Below are 27,196 nucleotides of genomic sequence, written 5' to 3' on the forward strand. Positions count from 1 at the left end.
AAGGGCGCTTTTGAAAACAATCAAAGAGTGTGGCCTGTTTTCGTTTCATTTTCTGTGCCAAAAATCAACGCTTTTAGTTGCCATGAGGCATGCTTCGCGTTCGCGTCTTCTGTATGCCGCTTGTCGCTTGCTTTCTTGTTTCTCCCTCCTCCTCCCACTTTCAAGAATGACCCAATCAAAACACACTAATCTGTGGGAACTCTGGAAGGCCAGGACGGCACACACACACACACAGTGTAGGCTACTGTACACACAACTACGACAATGGTGGCTGGCTACTGTCCGCTTTTGAAAAAACAGGAGGAAAATTTTAGCGAGCGCTCGGTTTATTTACACTGTTACGTATCACGGGGCCATTCGTAGTGGGTATACGGAAATTTTGGGGCTTTCTTAGTGGTTATACGCTGTATACCTGCGTATCACGTAGACTACACCACTGGGCTGAAGGAGACAGGAGTTGAACTGAAGACTGTGAGAAACTGTGCAGTGAAAGGAAGGACAGACTGAGGAGCAGCTTTAGGACCATGTTAAAGGAGATGATTACACACACAACATTATTGAACACTGGAAACATTGCAATTAGGGATGTCCCGATCAGGTTTTTTTGCCCCCGATCCGAGTCCGAGTCATTTGATTTTGAGAATTGCCCGATACCGAGTCCCGATCCGATACCTAATACATTATTTTAAAAATTAAGACAAAAAACTATATTATGCAACTTGTTTTCATCATGGTTTTGGATATAGAGAGTAACTCTTTACAGTGTAATATAGTTTTACACAGAGAGGCTGATCTAAAATCCCATTCTTTATTAAATGTGTTTGTTGATTGGCAATGAAAACAAAACTTGGGCAATACATTTTTTATGCACTGCAATGTAAAAAACTGTCTGGCGGCACAGAAAAAAACACAGCAGTAATGTGGCCTAACAGTTAAATAACAGAATATATTTGGCCAAAAGCTAAATGTGCCATGTTAACCTGATTACAGTCTCTTTAATAAGTAGATATAGGGTGACCACATTTCCCAGCCTGAAAACCGGGACAGGGTCGAGGTCGCGCAGTGCACCGTCCACCGAGCTGTGCACGTGCACCGTCCACCGAGCTGTGCACGTGCACCGTCCACCGAGCTGTGCACGTGCACCGTCCACCGAGCTGTGCACGCGCACCGTCCACCGAGCAGTGCACGCGCACCGTCCACCGAGCTGTGCACGTGCGCCGTCCACCGAGCTGTGCACGCGCACCGTCCACCGAGCTGTGCACGCGCACCGTCCACCGAGCTGTGCACGCGCGCCGTCCACCGAGCTGTGCACGCGCGCCGTCCACCGAGCTGTGCACGCGCGCCGTCCACCGAGCCGTGCACGTGCACCGTCCACCGAGCTGTGCATGCGTGGCTATAGCGCAGGTCACCTACTGTGGGCGTGTACAGAGTGCGTGTGTTTTACTAAAGGCGTAAGACAACCAGGAGTGACAACAAGTGCTTCAATTCACCTCCTGAACGTAGCGCGGGGAAAAGCGAAGAGAGGAGGCAGTGGTTAAGAGAGGAGGCAGTGGTTAAGAGAGGAGGCAGTGGTTATGAGAGGAGGCAGTGGTTATGAGAGGAGGCAGTGGTTAAGAGAGGAGGCAGTGGTTAAGAGAGGAGGCAGTGGTTATGAGAGGAGGCAGTGGTTAAGAGAGGAGGCAGTGGTTAAGAGAGGAGGCAGTGGTTAAGAGAGGAGGCAGTGGTTATGAGAGGAGGCAGTGGTTATGAGAGGAGGCAGTGGTTAAGAGAGGAGGCAGTGGTTAAGAGAGGAGGCAGTGGTTAAGAGAGGAGGCAGTGGTTAAGAGAGGAGGCCGTGGTTAAGAGAGGAGGCAGTGGTTAAGAGAGGAGGCAGTGGTTAAGAGAGGAGGCAGTGGTTAAGAGAGGAGGCAGTGGTTAAGAGAGGAGGCAGTGGTTAAGAGAGGAGGCAGTGGTTAAGAGAGGAGGCAGTGGTTAAGAGAGGAGGCAGTGGTTATGAGAGGAGGCAGTGGTTAAGAGAGGAGGCAGTGGTTAAGAGAGGAGGCAGTGGTTAAGAGAGGAGGCAGTGGTTAAGAGAGGAGGCAGTGGTTAAGAGAGGAGGCAGTGGTTATGAGAGGAGGCAGTGGTTAAGAGAGGAGGCAGTGGTTATGAGAGGAGGCAGTGGTTATGAGAGGAGGCAGTGGTTAAGAGAGGAGGCAGTGGTTATGAGAGGAGGCAGTGGTTATGAGAGGAGGCAGTGGTTAAGAGAGGAGGCAGTGGTTATGAGAGGAGGCAGTGGTTAAGAGAGGAGGCAGTGGTTAAGAGAGGAGGCAGTGGTTAAGAGAGGAGGCAGTGGTTAAGAGAGGAGGCAGTGGTTAAGAGAGGAGGCAGTGGTTAAGAGAGGAGGCAGTGGTTAAGAGAGGAGGCAGTGGTTAAGAGAGGAGGCAGTGGTTAAGAGAGGAGGCAGTGGTTAAGAGAGGAGGCAGTGGTTAAGAGAGGAGGCAGTGGTTAAGAGAGGAGGCGGTGGTTATCAGGTTGTAGAGATGAAGTTTCCCCTCGTCTTTCAGCGTTTGCGCACGTATGAGCGCAGCGGGCCATCACGGACCTTTGAACATCTCTGCAGAAATGCAGAATGCTGCTCAGTTGGGTCTGAGTAGGCCTGGTTTAATCACATGTAGCGGTAATAGCGATAAAAACAGCTGTTTGCTACTTCTTACCGCTCTCTCCCCGCCCTGTCTTCCCGTCCGTTCTCCCTCCTCTCTCCTCGCTTAGCCTACAGCAAACTCTGCACGGGTTATGGGACATGTTGTTGTTGTTCTCCTGTGCTGGCACTTGTATGGATTTGTGGATTTCTCAGATGAAGGGGGGACACGGACTGAGCGATGGTGCGAGTGGTTTGACCCAGCAGGTGGAGTGACTGACAGAAAGTGGTTCGCGGTAGCTCGAAATCTGATCAAAAGTAACGAGAATGGACACACATAAATATCCGAGTCCTGATCAGGAAGTGTTGTCCGATTCCGATCGAGTCTTTAACCACGTGATCGGGACATCCCTAATTGCAATATTCACATCGTTTTTATATTTTGTCCCAAATGTGTTTCAGAAATGGCCTCTCGGAGCCCGAGCCGCTCTGAGGAGCAGTTCCTGTGCTCCATCTGTCTGGAGGTGTTCTCTGAGCCCGTCTCCACTCCATGTGGACACAACTTCTGCAAACCCTGCATCTCTCAGGCCTGGGACACTAAAGCCGTCTGTAAATGTCCACTGTGTAACAGGAGCTTCTCCATCAGACCTGAGCTCTGCGTCAACACCTTACTCTCTGAGATGGTCTCAGAGCTCAAGCTGGAGAAACTGGAGAAGAGGAGCAACTCTATGGGCAACATGCCCACGTTCAGTGAAGTCCAGTGTGACGTCTGCTCTGAGCCCAAACTGAAGGCAGTGAAGTCCTGCCTGGTCTGTCTGTCCTCGTTCTGTGAGAGCCACCTCCAGCCTCATCTGAGCGCGCCCAGACTGAAGAGACACCAGCTGATGGAGCCTGTGGACGACCTGGAGGACAGGATCTGTCCCACACACGACCAGCCGCTGAAGCTCTACTGCAGCACTGATCAGAAGGCCATCTGTGTGGTATGTTCTGCTCTGGAGCACAAGAACCACACGCTGGTTTCTCTGAAGGAGGCGTCTGAGCAGGAGAAGGTCTCTCTGCAGCAGACTGTGGCTGAGAACCAGCGTCTGGTGGAGCAGAGGAGGCTGAAGGTCCAGGAGATCACAGCTGCCCTGGAGCTCCGTGAGAGAGAGGCTCAGAGAGAGACACAGCAGATGGTGAAGGTCTTCAGTGACATCATGGAGTCTGTGCAGAGATGTTTGGACCATCACACCAAAGTCCTGGAACAAAGTCTTTCTAAACATAAGGAGCGCGCTCAGGCCTTGATCCAACAGCTGCAGCAGGAGATGTGTGAGCTGGAGAAGAGCAGCACTGAGGCCCAGCAGCTCTCACTCTCTACAGACCCCCTCCACTTTCTACAGCGCTGCCCTGCACTGCCCCCTGCTGGCCTGAAGGACTGGAGCAGCGTGAGCTTTGAGCCGCAGACGTGTGAGGGCAGTGCGGCCCGAGCTCTGTCTGAGCTGGAGACAAGTCTCTCACAGAAGATCAACAAAGTCTTTAAAGAAGAGCTGAGGAGAGTTCAGACGTTTGCTGTGGACGTCACTCTGGACCCAGACTCTGCCCATCCTTATCTGGTTCTGTCTGAAGATCTCAAACAGGTTCATGACACTGATGTGAAGAAGAAGCTCCCAGACTCTCCTCAGAGGTTTGATACATGTGTTATGGTTTTAGGAAAACAGAGTTTCTCTTCAGGCAGGTTCTACTTTGAGGTTCAGGTCAAAGGGAAAACTAAGTGGTCTTTAGGAGTCGCCCAAGAGTCCGTCAACAGGAAGGGATCGGTCAGTCTGAGCCCAAAGAACGGATTCTGGACCATTCGGTTGAGAGACAAAGATCAGTACAAAGCTTGTGCCGGCCCTTCTGTCCTCCTGTCTCCACTGAGGCCTCCTCAGAAGGTCGGGGTGTTTGTGGACTATGGAGCAGGTCTGGTCTCCTTTCATGACGTAGATTCTGCAGATCTCCTCTACTCCTTCACTGGCTGCTGCTTCAGGGAGAAACTCTTTCCTTATTTCAGTCCTGAACCCAATTCTGGAGGAACAAACGCTGCTCCTCTGATCATCTCAGCTGTGGACACAGAGTCACCAGTTTGTGAAGGTCTTAAATGAAACACTTGTATCTGAACAGCAGCTCCAACAGTGACTCAGGCTTTGTTTGTGTGTTGGTTTGTGTCTCTGCTGCAGGACAGACAATAAGGATCTTCTTGTGTGTAAAAAGTGTGAATAAGGAAAGAGCCGGTGTTTCCTGAGTTCATATGAGACGTTAGAATAAAGGGCTCTGTACAAAGTCTTCACTTTACATTCTCTGCTTTTGCTTCACGTGTCACAGAACTCACCCTAAAGATCCTACTCTACATGTTTTAGTGCATTTGGGATTTCTTTAAATAAACTCCTTATTAATGGAATATTCTGTCAAAATGTCAATGATTGTGTTTGGGACAAAAAAGATCAATAAACTCTTGGAAAATGTGTTTTATTTGTTGTGATTTTGTGGAGAGGACAGAGCTCATGAACCAACACATTTATCAAAGATCTAAAAACAAACAAACAGAGAATATTATCCACTATTTACAACCACCCATGTGGTATAAAAACTCACAGTTCATCAGGTCTGAGTCTTTAAAAGCTCCTGATGGAGGAGTCTGGTCGAGCAGAGGCGGAGCTTCACCATCAGGCAGGGCAGGCAGCTGCTTGTGCCCCCCCAACAGTCAAGGGCCCCCATGGACTGACCTTTCATTTATAAACCTGCATTAACCTCTTACCACCCGCCAAAACCAGATCCATTCTCTCCTCTTTGCCTCTGTCGACACTTTTTATTTCCCTCATGTGTTTTTGGCACTTTTTTGTTGGATTTTTGTCTTTTTTTTTTCTGGATTTTTGTCTTTTTTTTCTGGATTTTTGTCTTTTTTTTGCTGGATTTTTGTTGTTTTTTTGCTGGATTTTTGTCATTTTTTTGCTGGATTTTTGTCTTTTTTTTTGTTGGATTTTTGTCTTTTTTTTGTTGGATTTTTGTCTTTTTTTGCTGGATTTTTGTCGTTTTTTTGCTGGATTTTTGTCGTTTTTTTGTTGGATTTTTGTCGTTTTTTTGTTGGATTTTTGTCGTTTTTTTGTTGGATTTTTTTTTTGCTGGATTTTTGTCGTTTTTTTGCTGGATTTTTGTCGTTTTTTTGCTGGATTTTTGTCATTTTTTTGCTGGATTTTTGTCATTTTTTTTGTTGGATTTTTGTCGTTTTTTTGCTGGATTTTTGTCATTTTTTTGCTGGATTTTTGTCATTTTTTTGCTGGATTTTTGTCTTTTTTTTGTTTGATTTTAGTCATTTTTTTGTTGGATTTTTGTCTTTTTTTTGTTGGATTTTTGTCTTTTTTTTGTTGGATTTTTGTCATTTTTTTTGTTGGATTTTTGTCATTTTTTGTCACTTTTTATCTGTTTTTGTTGCGTTTACTTCCTCATTTTCTTCTCGTTTCTTGCCTCTGTTTTGAAGCTTTTAGATTTGGAGAATTGGGAGAAAACATGTTGAGGTGGGAGTTAAGAGGTGAAACGCTCGATATCCACGGTTTTCCTCATGACTTTGTTGCTGCAGTTACACCGTCTCTCCACTAACCCCCTGTGGCGCTGTTGATCCCCCTCCTGCTGCTTTAGTGACTCATGTTCCCCCATGTTTATATGTTTATAACTTATACTGAGCACAGACTTTTGACTCATGGCTCCACCACATTATATTTATCATGATTCACTCTGGAGAAAAGTTCAGATGAAAATATACAGATTTGAAAACACCCACAATTAAAGTCACAAACTTCAGACGTGAACTTTATTCCCAGGAGGCGGCGCTCACGAGGACATCCAGACGAGGAAGGGCATCAGGACCAACAGCAGGAGCGTGAGAGCGTTCACAGATGACAAAAATTTGATTTAAAAAATTGATGAAAAAATGACAAAAATGTGATAAAAATTAGCAGCAAAACTGAGACGAAAACAATGATGGAAATGTGACAAAAAAGGGATAAAAATTTGATGAAAAAATAACAAAAAAATGACAAAAAAGTTACAAAAATGAGTTATACATATACACATACATATATATAATACCCAACAAAAAAACAAAATAACAATCCTCACGTCTGTCGCTCAAACTGGGAAAGAACAGTTTTAATGCTAATATATAAAACATGATCCACATGTGGCAGACGCCTGTGCAGACCCGGGACTCGAACCCGGGACTCGAACCCGTGACCCCGTGACCCCGTGACCCCGTGACCCCGTGAGGTGAAGTGTCTGCTGATGTCACGGGCCGCGTGTAATGGCAGGTCTGAGCGCGGTGTGTTCAGTGTCACTGGGATAAATGACCGTGTTATTACTGCGCGACTGCAGTAATCACCATCATCGCAGTAATCCCCCTGTAGTACTACACACAACTGCAGTACTTTGGGCTTCACTGTCCTTTGTGAGGAACTTTCATCAGGAGTGACAGCCTGGGACGTCATCTGCAGATTTCTTCTTCTGAGACGCTGAAGAGGCGCCGAGAGCTCCCCCTGCAGCCCAGAGGAGGCGCTGCAAGAGGAGCTGCAGGAAACGAGGAAGGGACACACGAGGAGGTATCCGGGCGAGACTCACCGCTAAGCCACACGTGCCTTTGTTGTTCTGGCTGATGGACGTTCACTGGAGAATGAAACGGATGAAGGAGGAAGAGGAAGGAGGAGGTCAGGGGTCCAGGAGGTGAGGGGTCCAGGAGGTCAGGGGTCAGGAGGTCAGGGGTCAAGGAGGTCAGGGGTCAGGAGGTCAGGGGTCAGGAGGAGGAATTTATGAAAAAGTGGCAAAAATGTCACAAAAATTGACAAAAATGTGAGAAAATGTGACAAAAAAATTACAAAAAGTTGACGAAAAATTGACGAAAAAATTATTAAAAATTGACGAAAAATTGACGAAAAAGTGACAAAAATGTGACAAAAATGTGACAAAAAAGTGACAAAAAAATGATTAAAAATTGACGAAAAAATTACAAAAAAGTGACAAAAATGTGACAAAAAATGGATTAAAAATTGACGAAAAAATTACAAAAATGTGACAATAATGTGACAATAATGTGACAATAAAATGATTAAAAATTGACGAAAAAAAATACAAAAATGTGATAAAAAAATACAAAAATGTTACAAAAATTAGTTGAACACCCAACAAAAAAATCTGATGACGTGAGGAAAAAGATCCTCTCGGTTCAGTCGGGAGTTAAGAGGTTAACCATTTCCCTGGCCCTAACCTTAATTTGTGTCATGATATCTCACGTTTTCACAGCAGACTGTCCCTCCGGAGCACACGATCTAGCACTAACCGGAGGTCAGGGGTCAGGAGGTCAGGGGTCCAGGAGGTGGGGGGTCCAGGAGGAAAGGGTTAGTGCTAGATCGTCTGCTCCGGAGGGACGGTCTGCTGTGAGTTTGTATAGATCTATGAGTTGGTTTGTCTAAAAATACAAATAATCCTAATCCTTAAGGTTAACCCCTTAACTCCCACCTGAACCGAGCACATTTTCTCCAGTTTGGCTTTACCCCAATCCAAAAGCTTCTGGAAAAAAGGTGTGAAAATAGCAATAAAACAATGATGGAAATGTGACAAAAAAGTGAGAAAACATTGACAAAAAAGTGAGGAAAAATTTATGAAAAAGTGGCAAAAATGTCACAAAAATGTCACCAGAAATTGACAAAAAAATGACAAAAATGTGACAAAAAAATTACAAAAAAATGATTTAAAAAATGTCAAAAATGTGACCAAAAAATTGATGAAAAATTGACGAAAAAATGTGACAAAAATGTGACAAAAATGTGACAAAAATGTGACAAAATGTGACAAAAAATTGACAAAAATGTGAGATAATGTGACAAAAAATTGATTACAAATTGACGAAAAATTTACGAAAAAATTACAAAAATGTGACAAAAATGTGACAAAAATGTGACAAAAATGTGACAAAAATGTGACAAAAATGTGACAAAAAAATGACAAAAATGTGAGAAAATGTGACAAAAAAATAACAAAAAAATTATTAAAAAAATGTCAAAAATGTGACAAAAAATTGTTTAAAAATTGACGAAAAATTGACGAAAAAATTACGAAAATGTGACAAAAAAGTGACAAAAAAGTGACAAAAAATTGACGAAAAAATGACAAAAATGTGACAAAAATGTGACAAAAATGTGACAAAAATGTGACAAAGTGACAAAAATGTGACAAAAATGTGACAAAAAAATGACAAAAATGTGAGAAAATGTGACAAAAAAATAACAAAAAATTGATTAAAAAAATGTCAAAAATGTGACAAAAAATTGTTTCAAAATTGACGAAAAATTGACGAAAAAATTAAAAAAAATGTGACAAAAATGTAATGTTGAATGGATGAGACTTACTGTGAAGCGCTTTTACCATTATTCACTCACGCCATGCAAGCTATGATAGCCCTGGGGCAGACTGGCAGATGTGAGGCTGCCACTCTGCACCACCACTCACTCACACTATCTGGCCTATTGTACATGTTTTTAGTTTTGTATGTATGAACGTTTAGTGACCTGTTTCCATCCGTGTGTGAACTCGTAAAGGAAACACTTTAATACTGACTTCCTCACGTCCCTCCAGGCTCCGTCCTTATATAGATATAAAGTCTTTAGATTTGGGTAAAGCTGAGTGAAGGACGCGCCGTCACTTTGATGCCAGTGTCGGAGGGAGAGTCTGGATCCTCCCAGTGTGAGCCCTAATCCGCATAATGTCAGGGTTAAGTCCGTGACAAAGACCTGGACTAAACCCGTCATTAGACTCGTGTGTCACTGCGCTCATAAAAGCGGCCCCGGTCTGGACTCGGTCTGTGGGACTGAACCTCGTCCGTGGAAAGGTCTGGACTCGTCTGTGGGACTGAACCTCGTCCGTGGAAAGGTCTGGACTCGGTCTGTGGGACTGAACCTCGTCCGTGGAAAGGTCTGGACTCGGTCTGTGGGACTGAACCTCGTCCGTGGAAAGGTCTGGACTCGTCTGTGGGACTGAACGCCGTCCGTGGAAAGGTCTGGACTCGGTCTGTGGGACTGAACCTCGTCCGTGGAAAGGTCTGGACTCGGTCTGTGGGACTGAACCTCGTCCGTGGAAAGGTCTGGACTCGGTCTGTGGGACTGAACCTCGTCCGTGGAAAGGTCTGGACTCGGTCTGTGGGACTGAACCTCGTCCGTGGAAAGGTCTGGACTCGTCTGTGGGACTGAACCTCGTCCGTGGAAAGGTCTGGACTCGTCTGTGGGACTGAACCTCGTCCGTGGAAAGGTCTGGACTCGGTCTGTGGGACTGAACCTCGTCCGTGGAAAGGTCTGGACTCGTCTGTGGGACTGAACGCCGTCCATGGAAAGGTCTGGCTCTGGTCTGAACTCGTCTGGTTTTTGTGGATCAGGAGCTCGTCTCGGTGAGTCTGTTCTTCCTGTTTCCGTGATAAACGTGGCCCGAGTTCCCCTTTGTGCAGAAACACCAGGGGGACAAACCCTCGTCCTTGTGGTGAGTCTGCGGCAGTGATGGTGCACCTGCACAGCGCCACCTGCTGCTCACAGAGCCTGCTTTATGAGGCTTTTTACTTTTTACTTTATAGTATGTGGTGGAGTAAAGGGAAGGAAGCAAATACCAGAGTGATTCAGGGAAAGTGGGACGATTAAGGGTTTAGAAAACTGTCTCTAATCGTAAGAGTTTGTTCAGCCTCTTGGGTCAAAGTGAAATGTCTAAGTGAAAAAGCCCTGAGGGGGGGTCGGGGGGGGATGTTTCCTGAAACTTCCACTGAAATGAATTCACCTATTCATGTGAAGCTGATTTATTTGTGGAAACCCCTCAAATAAATGTTTGTTTTCTCGGGTTTCAGAGATGTTTGACAAACTGGACGAAGATTGGACCAGACGATACGCTCAGATCGGACTCGGGCCAAACAAACTCCCACAGGTAACGCACTTTATTATTGTTTTATGGACGTTTCCCACAGTATTATTAATTGTCCAAATCCACAACAACCATGTGGTCCCAGGAAAGCTACAAAATTCAACACAAAGCTCAGCTTTTCCTTTTGTAGCCGTTTTCTGTTGGACAATAAACATAAACACACGAGCAAACGTTTGTACAGCTTTAGCCCTGTTAGCGCTGTTAGCTCTATTAGCTCTGTTAGCTCTGTTAGCTCTGTTAGCTTTGTTAGCTCTGTTAGCTCTGTTAGCTTTGTTAGTTCTGTCAGCTCTGTTAGCTCTGTTAGCTCTGTCAGCTCTGTTAGCTCTGTTAGCTCTGTTAGCACTGTTAGCTCTGTTAGCTCTGTTAGCACTGTTAGCTCTGTTAGCTCTGACAGCTCTGTTAGCTCTTTTAGCTCTGTTAGCTCTGTCAGCTCTGTTAGCTCTGTTAGCTCTGTTAGCACTGTTAGCTCTGTTAGCTCTGTTAGCTCTGTCAGCTCTGTTAGCTCTGTTAGCCCTGTCAGCTCTGTTAGCTCTGTTAGCTCTGTTAGCTCTGTTAGCTCTGTCAGCTCTGTTAGCTCTGTTAGCTCTGTTAGCTCTGTCAGCTCTGTCAGCTCTGTTAGCTCTGTTAGCACTGTTAGCTCTGTTAGCTCTGTCAGCTCTGTTAGCTCTGTTAGCTCTGTCAGCTCTGTCAGCTCTGTTAGCTCTGTTAGCTCTGTTAGCTCTGTCAGCTCTGTCAGCTCTGTCAGCTCTGTTAGCTCTGTTAGATCTGTCAGCTCTGTTAGCTCTGTCAGCTCTGTCAGCTCTGTCAGCTCTGTCAGCTCTGTCAGCTCTGTCAGCTCTGTTAGCTCTGTTAGCACTGTTAGCTCTGTTAGATCTGTTAGCTCTGTCAGCTCTGTTAGCTCTGTTAGCTCTGTCAGCTCTGTCAGCTCTGTTAGCTCTGTTAGCTCTGTTAGCTCTGTTAGCTCTGTCAGCTCTGTCAGCTCTGTTAGCTCTGTTAGCACTGTTAGCTCTGTTAGCTCTGTCAGCTCTGTCAGCTCTGTTAGCTCTGTTAGCTCTGTTAGCACTGTTAGCTCTGTTAGCTCTGTCAGCTCTGTTAGCTCTGTTAGCTCTGTTAGCACTGTTAGCTCTGTTAGCTCTGTTAGCTCTGTCAGCTCTGTCAGCTCTGTCAGCTCTGTCAGCTCTGTCAGCTCTGTTAGCTCTGTTAGCTCTGTTAGCTCTGTCAGCTCTGATAGTTCTGTTAGCTCTGTTAGCTCTGTTAGCTCTGTTAGCTCTGTTAGCTCTGTCAGCTCTGTCAGCTCTGTCAGCTCTGTCAGCTCTGTTAGCTCTGTCAGCTCTGTTAGCTCTGTTAGCTCTGTTAGCTCTGTTAGCTCTGTCAGCTCTGATAGTTCTGTTAGCTCTGTTAGCTCTGTCAGCTCTGTTAGCTCTGTCAGCTCTGTTAGCTCTGTTAGCTCTGTCAGCTCTGTCAGCTCTGTCAGCTCTGTCAGCTCTGTTAGCTCTGTTAGCTCTGTTAGCTCTGTCAGCTCTGATAGTTCTGTTAGCTCTGTTAGCTCTGTTAGCTCTGTTAGCTCTGACAGCTCTGTTAGCTCTGTCAGCTCTGTCAGCTCTGTCAGCTCTGTCAGCTCTGTCAGCTCTGTCAGCTCTGTCAGCTCTGTCAGCTCTGTCAGCTCTGTCAGCTCTGTTAGCTCTGTTAGCTCTGTCAGCTCTGTCAGCTCTGTTAGCTCTGTCAGCTCTGTCAGCTCTGTCAGCTCTGTTAGCTCTGTTAGCTCTGTCAGCTCTGTCAGCTCTGTCAGCTCTGTCAGCTCTGTTAGCTCTGTCAGCTCTGTTAGCTCTGTTAGCTCTGTTAGCTCTGTTAGCACTGTTAGCTCTGTTAGCTCTGTCAGCTCTGTCAGCTCTGTCAGCTCTGTTAGCTCTGTCAGCTCTGATAGTTCTGTTAGCTCTGTTAGCTCTGTTAGCTCTGTTAGCTCTGTTAGCTCTGATAGTTCTGTTAGCTCTGTTAGCTCTGTTAGCTCTGTTAGCTCTGTTAGCTCTGTTAGTTCTGATAGTTCTGTTAGCTCTGTTAGCTCTGTTAGCTCTGTTAGCTCTGTTAGCTCTGATAGTTCTGTTAGCGCTGTTAGCTCTGATAGTTCTGTTAGCTCTGTTAGCTCTGATAGTTCTGTTAGCTCTGTTAGCTCTGTTAGCTCTGTTAGCTCTGATAGTTCTGTTAGTTCTGATAGCTCTGTTAGCTCTGTTAGCTCTGTTAGCTCTGTTAGCTCTGTTAGCTCTGTTAGCGCTGTTAGCTCTGTTAGTTCTGATAGTTCTGTTAGCTCTGTTAGCTCTGATAGTTCTGTTAGCTCTGTTAGCTCTGTTAGCTCTGTTAGTTCTGTCAGCTCTGTTAGCTCTGTTAGCTCTGATAGTTCTGTTAGCTCTGTTAGCTCTGTTAGCTCTGATAGTTCTGTTAGCTCTGTTAGCTCTATTAGCTCTGTTAGCTCTGTCAGCTCTGTCAGCTCTGTTAGCTCTGTTAGCTCTGTTAGCTCTGTTAGCTCTGTCAGCTCTGTTAGCTCTGTTAGCTCTGTTAGCTCTGTTAGCTCTGTCAGCTCTGTTAGCTCTGTTAGCTCTGTTAGCTCTGTTAGCTCTGTTAGCTCTGTTAGTTCTGTCAGCTCTGTTAGCTCTGTCAGCTCTGTCAGCTCTGTCAGCTCTGTTAGCTCTGTCAGCTCTGTTAGCTCTGTTAGCTCTGTTAGCTCTGTCAGCTCTGTTAGCTCTGTTAGCTCTGTCAGCTCTGTCAGCTCTGTTAGCTCTGTTAGCTCTGTCAGCTCTGTCAGCTCTGTTAGCTCTGTTAGCTCTGTCAGCTCTGTTAGTTCTGTTAGCTCTGTTAGCTCTGTTAGCTCTGTTAGCGCTGTTAGCTCTGTTAGTTCTGATAGTTCTGTTAGCTCTGTTAGCTCTGATAGTTCTGTTAGCTCTGTTAGCTCTGTTAGCTCTGTTAGCTCTGTTAGTTCTGTCAGCTCTGTTAGCTCTGTTAGCTCTGATAGTTCTGTTAGCTCTGTTAGCTCTGTTAGCTCTGATAGTTCTGTTAGCTCTGTTAGCTCTATTAGCTCTGTTAGCTCTGTTAGCTCTGTTAGCTCTGTCAGCTCTGTCAGCTCTGTTAGCTCTGTTAGCTCTGTTAGCTCTGTTAGCTCTGTTAGCTCTGTTAGCTCTGTTAGCTCTTAATTCTGTTAGCTCTGTTAGCTCTGTCAGCTCTGTTAGCTCTGTTAGCTCTGTTAGCTCTGTTAGCTCTGTTAGCTCTGTTAGTTCTGTCAGCTCTGTTAGCTCTGTCAGCTCTGTTAGCTCTGTCAGCTCTGTTAGCTCTGTTAGCTCTGTCAGCTCTGTCAGCTCTGTCAGCTCTGTTAGCTCTGTTAGCTTTGTTAGCTCTGTTAGCTCTGTCAGCTCTGTCAGCTCTGTTAGCTCTGTTAGCTCTGTCAGCTCTGTCAGCTCTGTCAGCTCTGTTAGCTCTGTTAGCTTTGTTAGCTCTGTTAGCGCTGTTAGCTCTGTCAGCTCTGTCAGCTTTGTCAGCTCTGTCAGCTCTGTTAGCTTTGTTAGCTCTGTTAGCTCTGTCAGCTCTGTTAGCTCTGTCAGCTCTGTCAGCTCTGTCAGCTCTGTTAGCTCTGTTAGCTCTGTTAGCTCTGTTAGCTCTGTTAGTTCTGTCAGCTCTGTTAGCTCTGTCAGCTCTGTTAGCTCTGTCAGCTCTGTTAGCTCTGTTAGCTCTGTCAGCTCTGTCAGCTCTGTCAGCTCTGTTAGCTCTGTTAGCTTTGTTAGCTCTGTTAGCGCTGTTAGCTCTGTCAGCTCTGTCAGCTCTGTTAGCTCTGTTAGCTCTGTCAGCTCTGTCAGCTCTGTCAGCTCTGTTAGCTCTGTTAGCTCTGTCAGCTCTGTCAGCTCTGTCAGCTCTGTCAGCTCTGTTAGCTCTGTCAGCTCTGTTAGCTCTGTTAGCTCTGTTAGCTCTGTTAGCACTGTTAGCTCTGTTAGCTCTGTCAGCTCTGTCAGCTCTGTCAGCTCTGTTAGCTCTGTCAGCTCTGATAGTTCTGTTAGCTCTGTTAGCTCTGTTAGCTCTGTTAGCTCTGTTAGCTCTGATAGTTCTGTTAGCTCTGTTAGCTCTGTTAGCTCTGTTAGCTCTGTTAGCTCTGTTAGTTCTGATAGTTCTGTTAGCTCTGTTAGCTCTGTTAGCTCTGTTAGCTCTGTTAGCTCTGATAGTTCTGTTAGCGCTGTTAGCTCTGATAGTTCTGTTAGCTCTGTTAGCTCTGATAGTTCTGTTAGCTCTGTTAGCTCTGTTAGCTCTGTTAGCTCTGATAGTTCTGTTAGTTCTGATAGCTCTGTTAGCTCTGTTAGCTCTGTTAGCTCTGTTAGCTCTGTTAGCTCTGTTAGCGCTGTTAGCTCTGTTAGTTCTGATAGTTCTGTTAGCTCTGTTAGCTCTGATAGTTCTGTTAGCTCTGTTAGCTCTGTTAGCTCTGTTAGTTCTGTCAGCTCTGTTAGCTCTGTTAGCTCTGATAGTTCTGTTAGCTCTGTTAGCTCTGTTAGCTCTGATAGTTCTGTTAGCTCTGTTAGCTCTATTAGCTCTGTTAGCTCTGTCAGCTCTGTCAGCTCTGTTAGCTCTGTTAGCTCTGTTAGCTCTGTTAGCTCTGTCAGCTCTGTTAGCTCTGTTAGCTCTGTTAGCTCTGTTAGCTCTGTCAGCTCTGTTAGCTCTGTTAGCTCTGTTAGCTCTGTTAGCTCTGTTAGCTCTGTTAGTTCTGTCAGCTCTGTTAGCTCTGTCAGCTCTGTCAGCTCTGTCAGCTCTGTTAGCTCTGTCAGCTCTGTTAGCTCTGTTAGCTCTGTTAGCTCTGTCAGCTCTGTTAGCTCTGTTAGCTCTGTCAGCTCTGTCAGCTCTGTTAGCTCTGTTAGCTCTGTCAGCTCTGTCAGCTCTGTTAGCTCTGTTAGCTCTGTCAGCTCTGTTAGTTCTGTTAGCTCTGTTAGCTCTGTTAGCTCTGTTAGCGCTGTTAGCTCTGTTAGTTCTGATAGTTCTGTTAGCTCTGTTAGCTCTGATAGTTCTGTTAGCTCTGTTAGCTCTGTTAGCTCTGTTAGCTCTGTTAGTTCTGTCAGCTCTGTTAGCTCTGTTAGCTCTGATAGTTCTGTTAGCTCTGTTAGCTCTGTTAGCTCTGATAGTTCTGTTAGCTCTGTTAGCTCTATTAGCTCTGTTAGCTCTGTTAGCTCTGTTAGCTCTGTCAGCTCTGTCAGCTCTGTTAGCTCTGTTAGCTCTGTTAGCTCTGTTAGCTCTGTTAGCTCTGTTAGCTCTTAATTCTGTTAGCTCTGTTAGCTCTGTCAGCTCTGTTAGCTCTGTTAGCTCTGTTAGCTCTGTTAGCTCTGTTAGCTCTGTTAGTTCTGTCAGCTCTGTTAGCTCTGTCAGCTCTGTTAGCTCTGTCAGCTCTGTTAGCTCTGTTAGCTCTGTCAGCTCTGTCAGCTCTGTCAGCTCTGTTAGCTCTGTTAGCTTTGTTAGCTCTGTTAGCTCTGTCAGCTCTGTCAGCTCTGTTAGCTCTGTTAGCTCTGTCAGCTCTGTCAGCTCTGTCAGCTCTGTTAGCTCTGTTAGCTTTGTTAGCTCTGTTAGCGCTGTTAGCTCTGTCAGCTCTGTCAGCTTTGTCAGCTCTGTCAGCTCTGTTAGCTTTGTTAGCTCTGTTAGCTCTGTCAGCTCTGTTAGCTCTGTCAGCTCTGTCAGCTCTGTTAGCTCTGTTAGCTCTGTTAGCTCTGTTAGCTCTGTTAGCTCTGTTAGTTCTGTCAGCTCTGTTAGCTCTGTCAGCTCTGTTAGCTCTGTCAGCTCTGTTAGCTCTGTTAGCTCTGTCAGCTCTGTCAGCTCTGTCAGCTCTGTTAGCTCTGTTAGCTTTGTTAGCTCTGTTAGCGCTGTTAGCTCTGTCAGCTCTGTCAGCTCTGTTAGCTCTGTTAGCTCTGTCAGCTCTGTCAGCTCTGTCAGCTCTGTTAGCTCTGTTAGCTTTGTTAGCTCTGTTAGCGCTGTTAGCTCTGTCAGCTCTGTCAGCTTTGTCAGCTCTGTCAGCTCTGTCAGCTTTGTTAGCTCTGTTAGCTCTGTCAGCTCTGTTAGCTCTGTCAGCTCTGTCAGCTCTGTTAGCTCTGTCAGCTCTGTCAGCTCTGTCAGCTCTGTCAGCTCTGTCAGCTCTGTTAGCTTTGTCAGCTCTGTTAGCTCTGTTAGCTCTGTTAGCTCTGTCAGCTCTGTTAGCTCTGTTAGCTCTGTTAGCTCTGTTAGCTCTGTTAGCTCTGTTAGTTCTGTCAGCTCTGTTAGCTCTGTCAGCTCTGTCAGCTCTGTCAGCTCTGTTAGCTCTGTCAGCTCTGTTAGCTCTGTTAGCTCTGTCAGCTCTGTCAGCTCTGTTAGCGCTGTTAGCTCTGTTAGCTCTGTTAGCTCTGTTAGCTCTGACAGCTCTGTTAGCTCTGTCAGCTCTGTTAGCTCTGTTAGCTCTGTTAGCTCTGTTAGCTCTGTTAGCTCTGTCAGCTCTGTTAGCTCTGTTAGCTCTGTTAGCTCTGTCAGCTCTGTTAGCTCTGTTAGCTCTGATAGTTCTGTTAGCTCTGTTAGCTCTATTAGCTCTGTTAGCTCTGTTAGCTCTGTTAGCTCTGTCAGCTCTGTCAGCTCTGTTAGCTCTGTTAGCTCTGTTAGCTCTGTTAGCTCTGTTAGCTCTGTTAGTTCTGTTAGCTCTGTTAGCTCTGTCAGCTCTGTTAGCTCTGTTAGCTCTGTTAGCTCTGTTAGCTCTGTTAGCTCTGTTAGTTCTGTCAGCTCTGTTAGCTCTGTCAGCTCTGTCAGCTCTGTCAGCACTGTCAGCTCTGTCAGCTCTGTCAGCTCTGATAGTTCTGTTAGTTCTGTTAGCTCTGTTAGCTCTGTTAGCTCTGTTAGCTCTGTCAGCTCTGTCAGCTCTGTCAGCTCTGTTAGCTCTGTTAGCTTTGTTAGCTCTGTTAGCGCTGTTAGCTCTGTCAGCTCTGTCAGCTTTGTCAGCTCTGTCAGCTCTGTTAGCTTTGTTAGCTCTGTTAGCTCTGTCAGCTCTGTTAGCTCTGTCAGCTCTGTCAGCTCTGTTAGCTCTGTCAGCTCTGTCAGCTCTGTTAGCTCTGTTAGCTCTGTCAGCTCTGTTAGCTCTGTTAGCTCTGTCAGCTCTGTCAGCTCTGTTAGCGCTGTTAGCTCTGTTAGCTCTGTTAGCTCTGTTAGCTCTGACAGCTCTGTTAGCTCTGTCAGCTCTGTTAGCTCTGTTAGCTCTGTTAGCTCTGTTAGCTCTGTTAGCTCTGTTAGCTCTGTCAGCTCTGTTAGCTCTGTTAGCTCTGTCAGCTCTGTCAGCTCTGTTAGCGCTGTTAGCTCTGTTAGCTCTGTTAGCTCTGTCAGCTCTGATAGCGCTGTTAGCTCTGTTAGCTCTGTTAGCTCTGTTAGCTCTGTTAGCACTGTTAGCTCTGTTAGCTCTGTCAGCTCTGTTAGCTCTGTTAGCTCTGTTAGCACTGTTAGCTCTGTTAGCTCTGTTAGCTCTGTCAGCTCTGTCAGCTCTGTCAGCTCTGTCAGCTCTGTCAGCTCTGTTAGCTCTGTTAGCTCTGTTAGCTCTGTCAGCTCTGATAGTTCTGTTAGCTCTGTTAGCTCTGTTAGCTCTGTTAGCTCTGTTAGCTCTGTCAGCTCTGTCAGCTCTGTCAGCTCTGTCAGCTCTGTTAGCTCTGTCAGCTCTGTTAGCTCTGTTAGCTCTGTTAGCTCTGTTAGCTCTGTCAGCTCTGATAGTTCTGTTAGCTCTGTTAGCTCTGTCAGCTCTGTTAGCTCTGTCAGCTCTGTTAGCTCTGTTAGCTCTGTCAGCTCTGTTAGCTCTGTCAGCTCTGTCAGCTCTGTTAGCTCTGTTAGCTCTGTTAGCTCTGTCAGCTCTGATAGTTCTGTTAGCTCTGTTAGCTCTGTTAGCTCTGTTAGCTCTGACAGCTCTGTTAGCTCTGTCAGCTCTGTCAGCTCTGTCAGCTCTGTCAGCTCTGTCAGCTCTGTTAGCTCTGTCAGCTCTGTCAGCTCTGTCAGCTCTGTCAGCTCTGTCAGCTCTGTCAGCTCTGTCAGCTCTGTCAGCTCTGTTAGCTCTGTTAGCTCTGTCAGCTCTGTCAGCTCTGTTAGCTCTGTCAGCTCTGTCAGCTCTGTCAGCTCTGTTAGCTCTGTTAGCTCTGTCAGCTCTGTCAGCTCTGTCAGCTCTGTCAGCTCTGTTAGCTCTGTCAGCTCTGTTAGCTCTGTTAGCTCTGTTAGCTCTGTTAGCACTGTTAGCTCTGTTAGCTCTGTCAGCTCTGTCAGCTCTGTCAGCTCTGTTAGCTCTGTCAGCTCTGATAGTTCTGTTAGCTCTGTTAGCTCTGTTAGCTCTGTTAGCTCTGTTAGCTCTGATAGTTCTGTTAGCTCTGTTAGCTCTGTTAGCTCTGTTAGCTCTGTTAGCTCTGTTAGTTCTGATAGTTCTGTTAGCTCTGTTAGCTCTGTTAGCTCTGTTAGCTCTGTTAGCTCTGATAGTTCTGTTAGCGCTGTTAGCTCTGATAGTTCTGTTAGCTCTGTTAGCTCTGATAGTTCTGTTAGCTCTGTTAGCTCTGTTAGCTCTGTTAGCTCTGATAGTTCTGTTAGTTCTGATAGCTCTGTTAGCTCTGTTAGCTCTGTTAGCTCTGTTAGCTCTGTTAGCTCTGTTAGCGCTGTTAGCTCTGTTAGTTCTGATAGTTCTGTTAGCTCTGTTAGCTCTGATAGTTCTGTTAGCTCTGTTAGCTCTGTTAGCTCTGTTAGTTCTGTCAGCTCTGTTAGCTCTGTTAGCTCTGATAGTTCTGTTAGCTCTGTTAGCTCTGTTAGCTCTGATAGTTCTGTTAGCTCTGTTAGCTCTATTAGCTCTGTTAGCTCTGTCAGCTCTGTCAGCTCTGTTAGCTCTGTTAGCTCTGTTAGCTCTGTTAGCTCTGTCAGCTCTGTTAGCTCTGTTAGCTCTGTTAGCTCTGTTAGCTCTGTCAGCTCTGTTAGCTCTGTTAGCTCTGTTAGCTCTGTTAGCTCTGTTAGCTCTGTTAGTTCTGTCAGCTCTGTTAGCTCTGTCAGCTCTGTCAGCTCTGTCAGCTCTGTTAGCTCTGTCAGCTCTGTTAGCTCTGTTAGCTCTGTTAGCTCTGTCAGCTCTGTTAGCTCTGTTAGCTCTGTCAGCTCTGTCAGCTCTGTTAGCTCTGTTAGCTCTGTCAGCTCTGTCAGCTCTGTTAGCTCTGTTAGCTCTGTCAGCTCTGTTAGTTCTGTTAGCTCTGTTAGCTCTGTTAGCTCTGTTAGCGCTGTTAGCTCTGTTAGTTCTGATAGTTCTGTTAGCTCTGTTAGCTCTGATAGTTCTGTTAGCTCTGTTAGCTCTGTTAGCTCTGTTAGCTCTGTTAGTTCTGTCAGCTCTGTTAGCTCTGTTAGCTCTGATAGTTCTGTTAGCTCTGTTAGCTCTGTTAGCTCTGATAGTTCTGTTAGCTCTGTTAGCTCTATTAGCTCTGTTAGCTCTGTTAACTCTGTTAGCTCTGTCAGCTCTGTCAGCTCTGTTAGCTCTGTTAGCTCTGTTAGCTCTGTTAGCTCTGTTAGCTCTGTTAGCTCTGTTAGCTCTTAATTCTGTTAGCTCTGTTAGCTCTGTCAGCTCTGTTAGCTCTGTTAGCTCTGTTAGCTCTGTTAGCTCTGTTAGCTCTGTTAGTTCTGTCAGCTCTGTTAGCTCTGTCAGCTCTGTTAGCTCTGTCAGCTCTGTTAGCTCTGTTAGCTCTGTCAGCTCTGTCAGCTCTGTCAGCTCTGTTAGCTCTGTTAGCTTTGTTAGCTCTGTTAGCTCTGTCAGCTCTGTCAGCTCTGTTAGCTCTGTTAGCTCTGTCAGCTCTGTCAGCTCTGTCAGCTCTGTTAGCTCTGTTAGCTTTGTTAGCTCTGTTAGCGCTGTTAGCTCTGTCAGCTCTGTCAGCTTTGTCAGCTCTGTCAGCTCTGTTAGCTTTGTTAGCTCTGTTAGCTCTGTCAGCTCTGTTAGCTCTGTCAGCTCTGTCAGCTCTGTTAGCTCTGTTAGCTCTGTTAGCTCTGTTAGCTCTGTTAGCTCTGTTAGTTCTGTCAGCTCTGTTAGCTCTGTCAGCTCTGTTAGCTCTGTCAGCTCTGTTAGCTCTGTTAGCTCTGTCAGCTCTGTCAGCTCTGTCAGCTCTGTTAGCTCTGTTAGCTTTGTTAGCTCTGTTAGCGCTGTTAGCTCTGTCAGCTCTGTCAGCTCTGTTAGCTCTGTTAGCTCTGTCAGCTCTGTCAGCTCTGTCAGCTCTGTTAGCTCTGTTAGCTTTGTTAGCTCTGTTAGCGCTGTTAGCTCTGTCAGCTCTGTCAGCTTTGTCAGCTCTGTCAGCTCTGTCAGCTTTGTTAGCTCTGTTAGCTCTGTCAGCTCTGTTAGCTCTGTCAGCTCTGTCAGCTCTGTTAGCTCTGTCAGCTCTGTCAGCTCTGTCAGCTCTGTCAGCTCTGTCAGCTCTGTTAGCTTTGTCAGCTCTGTTAGCTCTGTTAGCTCTGTTAGCTCTGTCAGCTCTGTTAGCTCTGTTAGCTCTGTTAGCTCTGTTAGCTCTGTTAGTTCTGTCAGCTCTGTTAGCTCTGTCAGCTCTGTCAGCTCTGTCAGCTCTGTTAGCTCTGTCAGCTCTGTTAGCTCTGTTAGCTCTGTCAGCTCTGTCAGCTCTGTTAGCGCTGTTAGCTCTGTTAGCTCTGTTAGCTCTGTTAGCTCTGACAGCTCTGTTAGCTCTGTCAGCTCTGTTAGCTCTGTTAGCTCTGTTAGCTCTGTTAGCTCTGTTAGCTCTGTCAGCTCTGTTAGCTCTGTTAGCTCTGTTAGCTCTGTCAGCTCTGTTAGCTCTGTTAGCTCTGATAGTTCTGTTAGCTCTGTTAGCTCTATTAGCTCTGTTAGCTCTGTTAGCTCTGTTAGCTCTGTCAGCTCTGTCAGCTCTGTTAGCTCTGTTAGCTCTGTTAGCTCTGTTAGCTCTGTTAGCTCTGTTAGTTCTGTTAGCTCTGTTAGCTCTGTCAGCTCTGTTAGCTCTGTTAGCTCTGTTAGCTCTGTTAGCTCTGTTAGCTCTGTTAGTTCTGTCAGCTCTGTTAGCTCTGTCAGCTCTGTCAGCTCTGTCAGCACTGTCAGCTCTGTCAGCTCTGTCAGCTCTGATAGTTCTGTTAGTTCTGTTAGCTCTGTTAGCTCTGTTAGCTCTGTTAGCTCTGTCAGCTCTGTCAGCTCTGTCAGCTCTGTTAGCTCTGTTAGCTTTGTTAGCTCTGTTAGCGCTGTTAGCTCTGTCAGCTCTGTCAGCTTTGTCAGCTCTGTCAGCTCTGTTAGCTTTGTTAGCTCTGTTAGCTCTGTCAGCTCTGTTAGCTCTGTCAGCTCTGTCAGCTCTGTTAGCTCTGTCAGCTCTGTCAGCTCTGTTAGCTCTGTTAGCTCTGTCAGCTCTGTTAGCTCTGTTAGCTCTGTCAGCTCTGTCAGCTCTGTTAGCGCTGTTAGCTCTGTTAGCTCTGTTAGCTCTGTTAGCTCTGACAGCTCTGTTAGCTCTGTCAGCTCTGTTAGCTCTGTTAGCTCTGTTAGCTCTGTTAGCTCTGTTAGCTCTGTTAGCTCTGTCAGCTCTGTTAGCTCTGTTAGCTCTGTCAGCTCTGTTAGCTCTGTTAGCGCTGTTAGCTCTGTTAGCTCTGTTAGCTCTGTCAGCTCTGATAGCGCTGTTAGCTCTGTTAGCTCTGTTAGTTCTGTTAGCGCTGTTAGCGCTGTTAGCTCTGTTAGCTCTGTCCTACAGCAGAGGCCGTTTAAAGCAGGACTAAAGACTATGTGAATCTCCTGAGCAGGGGCGAATCCGAGCAGACGGGGGCCGGGGCTTTACAGGGTTTTAAAGACTACTGTCCAAGTATTTTAATAACTTTGGTACAGAGTGGATCCTTCAAACTAGATAATATTGATTAGACTTTCAAATCCATCCCATTTGGACATCTGGACCGGACTCTGTGACCTGGACTAGACTCTGACCTGACGGGACACTCCCCTGTGGGACTAAGCTCCGCCTCTGCGGTTTTGTTTACACCTGAGTTCTTCCGCCCGAACGCTCTGAGCTCAAACGTTGTAATTTTGGGGGAAAGTGAGAAAAACACCAGTTAGAGCTTCCTGGAGCGAAGCTTAATGATGCCTTTGTAATAATGCCTTTGTGAAGGGAGTTTCCTGTAACCAGGCCGGGAAAATCCAGCTTCAAATCACGACAACGGCTAATCAGGCGAGAGGCGACCGCTGAGGGACCGCCGACCACAGCCGACCACAGCCGACCACAGCGCAGACACACCACAGAAAAGACCACAACGCTTTTAACCCCTTAACTCCCACCTGAACCAAGCACATTTTCTCCAGCTTTACCCCAATCCAAAAGCTTCTGGAAAAAAGGTGTGAAAATAGCAACAAAACTGAGACGAAAACAATGATGGAAATGGAACAAAATGTGACCAAAAAAAATGACAAAAATTTGACAAAAATGTGATAAAAATGTGACAAAAAATGACAAAAATGTGACAAAATGTGACAAAAAAATTACAAAAATGTGATAAAAATGTGATACAAATTTGACGAGAAAATTACAAAAATTTGATGAAAAAAGGAAGAAAAAAATGACAAGAAAATGACAAAAAATTTACCAAAAAATGACCAGAAAATGGCCAAAAAAAATAGAAAAAAGGTAGGGTGAAAAAGGGAAAAAAAACTTTAGCCTCTTACCCCCCACCTTAACTGTGCGCTTTACCCAAATCCAAAAGGTTGCAGCCTATAGGCCAGTGTAAGCCTCATTTGAAAGCTAAGACTTTTTTCCTCGCGTTGTCGTCACTCTTTTGTCGCGTTTTTTTATGCTTGTCTGACGTTTTTCTTTTTTACATTTTTTTGTGCGTTTTTGTCGCTTTTATCACAGTTTTTCCACTTTTTTATTTTGTTTTTTTGGTCATATTTTTGTTGCCTTTTCATCCTCATTTACGGCTTATTCTTGTTGCTGTTTTGCTGATTTGGGTAAAGCCGACCTGGAGAAAACGTGCCGGTTCAGGCGGGTCAGAGGGTTAAAGGAACAGCTGCAGTTCTCTCAACTCAGAAAAGTTTGTTGCATTTGTGGCTTTAAAGGGGCTGGATGCAAGTTTACCATTTATACTCACTGCTGCCACCTCAGGCCATACGTGTAACTGCAGCTTCTGTATTAAGCTCGTGCATGACGGCACTTCAGACCCGAACACACTTTCTGAGTGACAGGGCAGGATTTTAGAGGCAGGTCTGAGCTCATTCTACACGTGAGGACATGGAGGAACATGTGGGGAGGAAAATACATCATTTTAACTTTTTAAAACTGTGTTGAGTCCCTTTAAGAATTGAGTATTTGGTCTTTAAAATGTCATTGAGAAGGATTAACCTCTGAACTCCCGCCTGAACCGAGAGGATCTTTTTCCTCACGTCATCAGATTTTTTTCCATCATTTTATTTTTGGGCATTCAACTCATTTTTGTAACTTTTTTGTCACATCTTTATCACATTTTTGTCACATTTTTGTAGTTTGTTTGTCAATTTTTTGTCAATTTCTTGTGACATTTTTGTCACTTTTCATCAATTTTTCGTCACTTTTTTGTCACATTTTTGTAAATTTTTGTAAATTTTTTGTCCAATTTTTTTAAATTTTTTTGGTAAAATTTTTATCACATTTTTGTCACATTTGTTCATCAATTTTTTGTCAATTTCCTGTGACATTTTTGTGACATTTTTGCCACTTTTTCATCAATTTTTCGTCACTTTTTTGTCAATGTTTTTGTAATTTTTTCATACATTTTTTATGAAATTTTTTGTCATTTTTTTGTAAATTTTTTTTTCTATTTTTTAGTCAATTTTTTTGTCAAATTTTTATCACATTTTTGTTACATTTTTGTCACATTTGTGTAATTTGTTTGTCAATTTTTTGTCAATTTCTTGTGACATTTTTGTGACATTTTTGTGACATTTTTGCCACTTTTTCATCAATATTTCGTCACTTTTTTGTCACATTTCCATCATTGTTTTCGTCTCCGTTTTGTTGCTTTTTTGGGGTAAAGCCAAACTGGAGAAAACGTGCTCGGTTCAGGTGGGAGTTAAGGGGTTAAAGTCGTTGTTTTGAGTTGATTTGTGCCACAGGGAAGACGCTGAACTCTGTGTCAGTTTCTGTTTGCTGTGCACAGGCCTCCAAACATCTGTAACATCCAGAAAAGGAGCGAGTTTGTGTTTTTCCGTGCGGTTCCTCCGAGTCCGAGGGTCTAAAGTTGAATCATTAACTGGTTCAGAGACGAGTGGACGAGGAGTGGACGAGGCCTGGGCTCTGCAAACATCTCCACAAAGAGGAACCAGGACTGAGACGGATCACTCTGACCTGAGCTGAAAAAGTAGAAAAAAATCTGAAAAAAAAATATGAAAAATTAGGGATAAACGTGGGGAAAATGCACAAAAATAGGAAAATATTTTTTGAATGCAGTAAAAGTTGTTATATATATTATACAAATAAAACACAATGCGGAAATATTTTAGGAAAAATTTAAAAATATATGTGGAGAAAAATGTTGATTAACCCCTTAACTCCCACCTGAACCGAGCACATTTTCTCCAGTTTGGCTTTACCCCAGTCCAAAAGCTTCTGGAAAAAAGCTGTGAAAATAGAGACAGAACTGAGACAAAAACAATGATGGAAATGTGACAAAAAAGTGACGAAAAATGGATGAAAAATGACGAAAAAATTACTTAAAATTGATAAAAAATTTACAAAAAAATTACACAAATTTGACCAAAAAATGACAAAAATGTGATTAAAAAATGACAAATAAATGACAAAAATATGATAAACATTTGACTAAAAAATTACAAAAAATTGACAAAAAATGACAAAAAAAGACATTAAAAAATGACAAAAATGTGATAAAACTGTTACAAAAAATATGATAAAAAAATGACAAAAAAATGACAAAAATGTGATAAAATGTTACAAAAAAATACAAAAATATGATAAAAATTTGACAAAAAAATGACAAAAAAATTGACAAAAAATGACAAAAAAAGAGAGGAAAAATGTTGATTAAACTGGGTGGAGAAAAGCACAACAAACACAGTAAAAAGTTGTATAAAAGTTTGGGGAAAAGTGCTGAAAAAATGTCTGCTCTGAGAGAGAAGACTCTGGACTTTAGGGCAGTTTTTGTTTCCCGTGGACAGATCCAGCCCTGACAGAGACGTGAGTCACGAGCTCAGCCTGTTCTGAGGGACGGTTTGGTTTATTCCTGTTGCTGCGGCGACCATGTGATTCAGGCGTCGCTGGAAAAGGTTTGCAAAGACTGAAAAAAAAGGGGAAGCGTTGACTTCAGTGGCGTCTTGTTTTATGTGGACGAGGGTGACCGGAGTGACCACAGTGCCCGGAGTGACCGGAGTGACCGGAGTGCCCGGAGTGACCAGAGTGCCCGCAGTGACCAGAGTGCCCCGAGCCTCCGGTCAGTTCACCCTGACCTCGCTCACTCCTCGCCCTGACGCTCCATAAACTCATAAAGCCATAAAAGCGTGGGAACCTTTCCAAAGGCCGAGGTCGAGGCCCTTTTCAAGGCCCTTTTCCATGTCTCTGCAGGAGGAGGGCGGGGCCACGGAGGGGCGGGGCCTGGTCCGAGTCCAGCCCGGGTCCCAGACTGAGCCCGGAGAGAGGACTAAACGAGGAGCGGACCCCGGGGAGCAGCTCACAGACACAGCTCAGGTAAAACTAAAGACTAAAGAGACTCAAGAGACTAAAGAGACTAAAGACTAAAGAGACTAAAGAGACTAAAGAGACTAAAGACTAAAGAGACTAAAGACTAAAGACTAAAGACTAAAGACTAAAGAGACTAAAGACTAAAGACTAAAGAGACTAAAGACTAAAGACTAAAGACTAAAAACTAAAGAGACTAAAGACTAAAGACTAAAGACTAAAGACTAAAGAGACTAAAGACTAAAAACCAAAGAGACTAAAGAGACTAAAGAGACTAAAGACTAAAGACTAAAGAGACTAAAGACTAAAGACTAAAGACTAAAAACTAAAGAGACTAAAGACTAAAGACTAAAGAGACTAAAGACTAAAGACTAAAGACTAAAAACTAAAGAGACTAAAGACTAAAGACTAAAGACTGAAGACTAAAAGACTAAAGTGAAGAAAAGTGTTTATATTTGGATTCAGACTCAGTGACAGAGAATAAGGACATTTATCCAGTTTTACTGCAGACGCTCAGGAAAACTAAAGAGACTAAAGAGAAGAAAAGTGTTTACATTTGGATGTTTGGAAGTGACAGAGAAGAATGACACTGTTTTCCTGCAGACTCTCAGGGTTTAATCACTTTTAGCTTCACTTTAGGATGAAATTCTGCACATTTCTCTGCTCGAAAGTTTCCCTTTTTGTCCTTTTTGCTTTTGTAAACTGACCCTCATTCCTCTGTTGGTGTTGCACTGCAAAAAGTAAATATCAAGCATTGGCTTAAACGACTTGAATTGAGGAAATGTTTCTTGTTTTGAGCGGTTTTCACTCATTTAGACACTTTTCCTGATCGGACCGAGTTCACTTTGCTTGTTTGAGGACATTTCAGACCAGTTCTAGGGTAAATCTCACTTGAAATAAGAAAGTAAAGTTGCCAATGAGACAAGACACATTTTCTTTCCCCATTGGCAAAGAA

At 44.7% G+C, this 27,196-nt stretch overlaps 1 protein-coding gene across 1 annotated transcript; it reads left to right on the top strand.

The window, feature by feature from the left end:
* Window positions 1–3,081: 3,081 nt before the first annotated feature.
* On the top strand, window positions 3,082–26,301 carry LOC306981064 (E3 ubiquitin-protein ligase TRIM21-like; the record flags this gene model as incomplete). The annotated part of the gene is made up of 3 exons (XM_079580612.1): window positions 3,082–3,726; window positions 3,829–4,716; window positions 26,128–26,301. 3 exons carry the CDS (start codon window positions 3,082–3,084, stop codon window positions 26,299–26,301), a joined length of 1,707 nt encoding a protein of 568 aa, XP_079436738.1.
* Window positions 26,302–27,196: the final 895 nt, after the last annotated feature.

This window comes from Gobius niger (genome assembly GCF_951799975.1).
Source record: "Gobius niger genome assembly, chromosome: 21".
NCBI classification, from domain to species: Eukaryota; Metazoa; Chordata; class Actinopteri; order Gobiiformes; family Gobiidae; genus Gobius; species Gobius niger.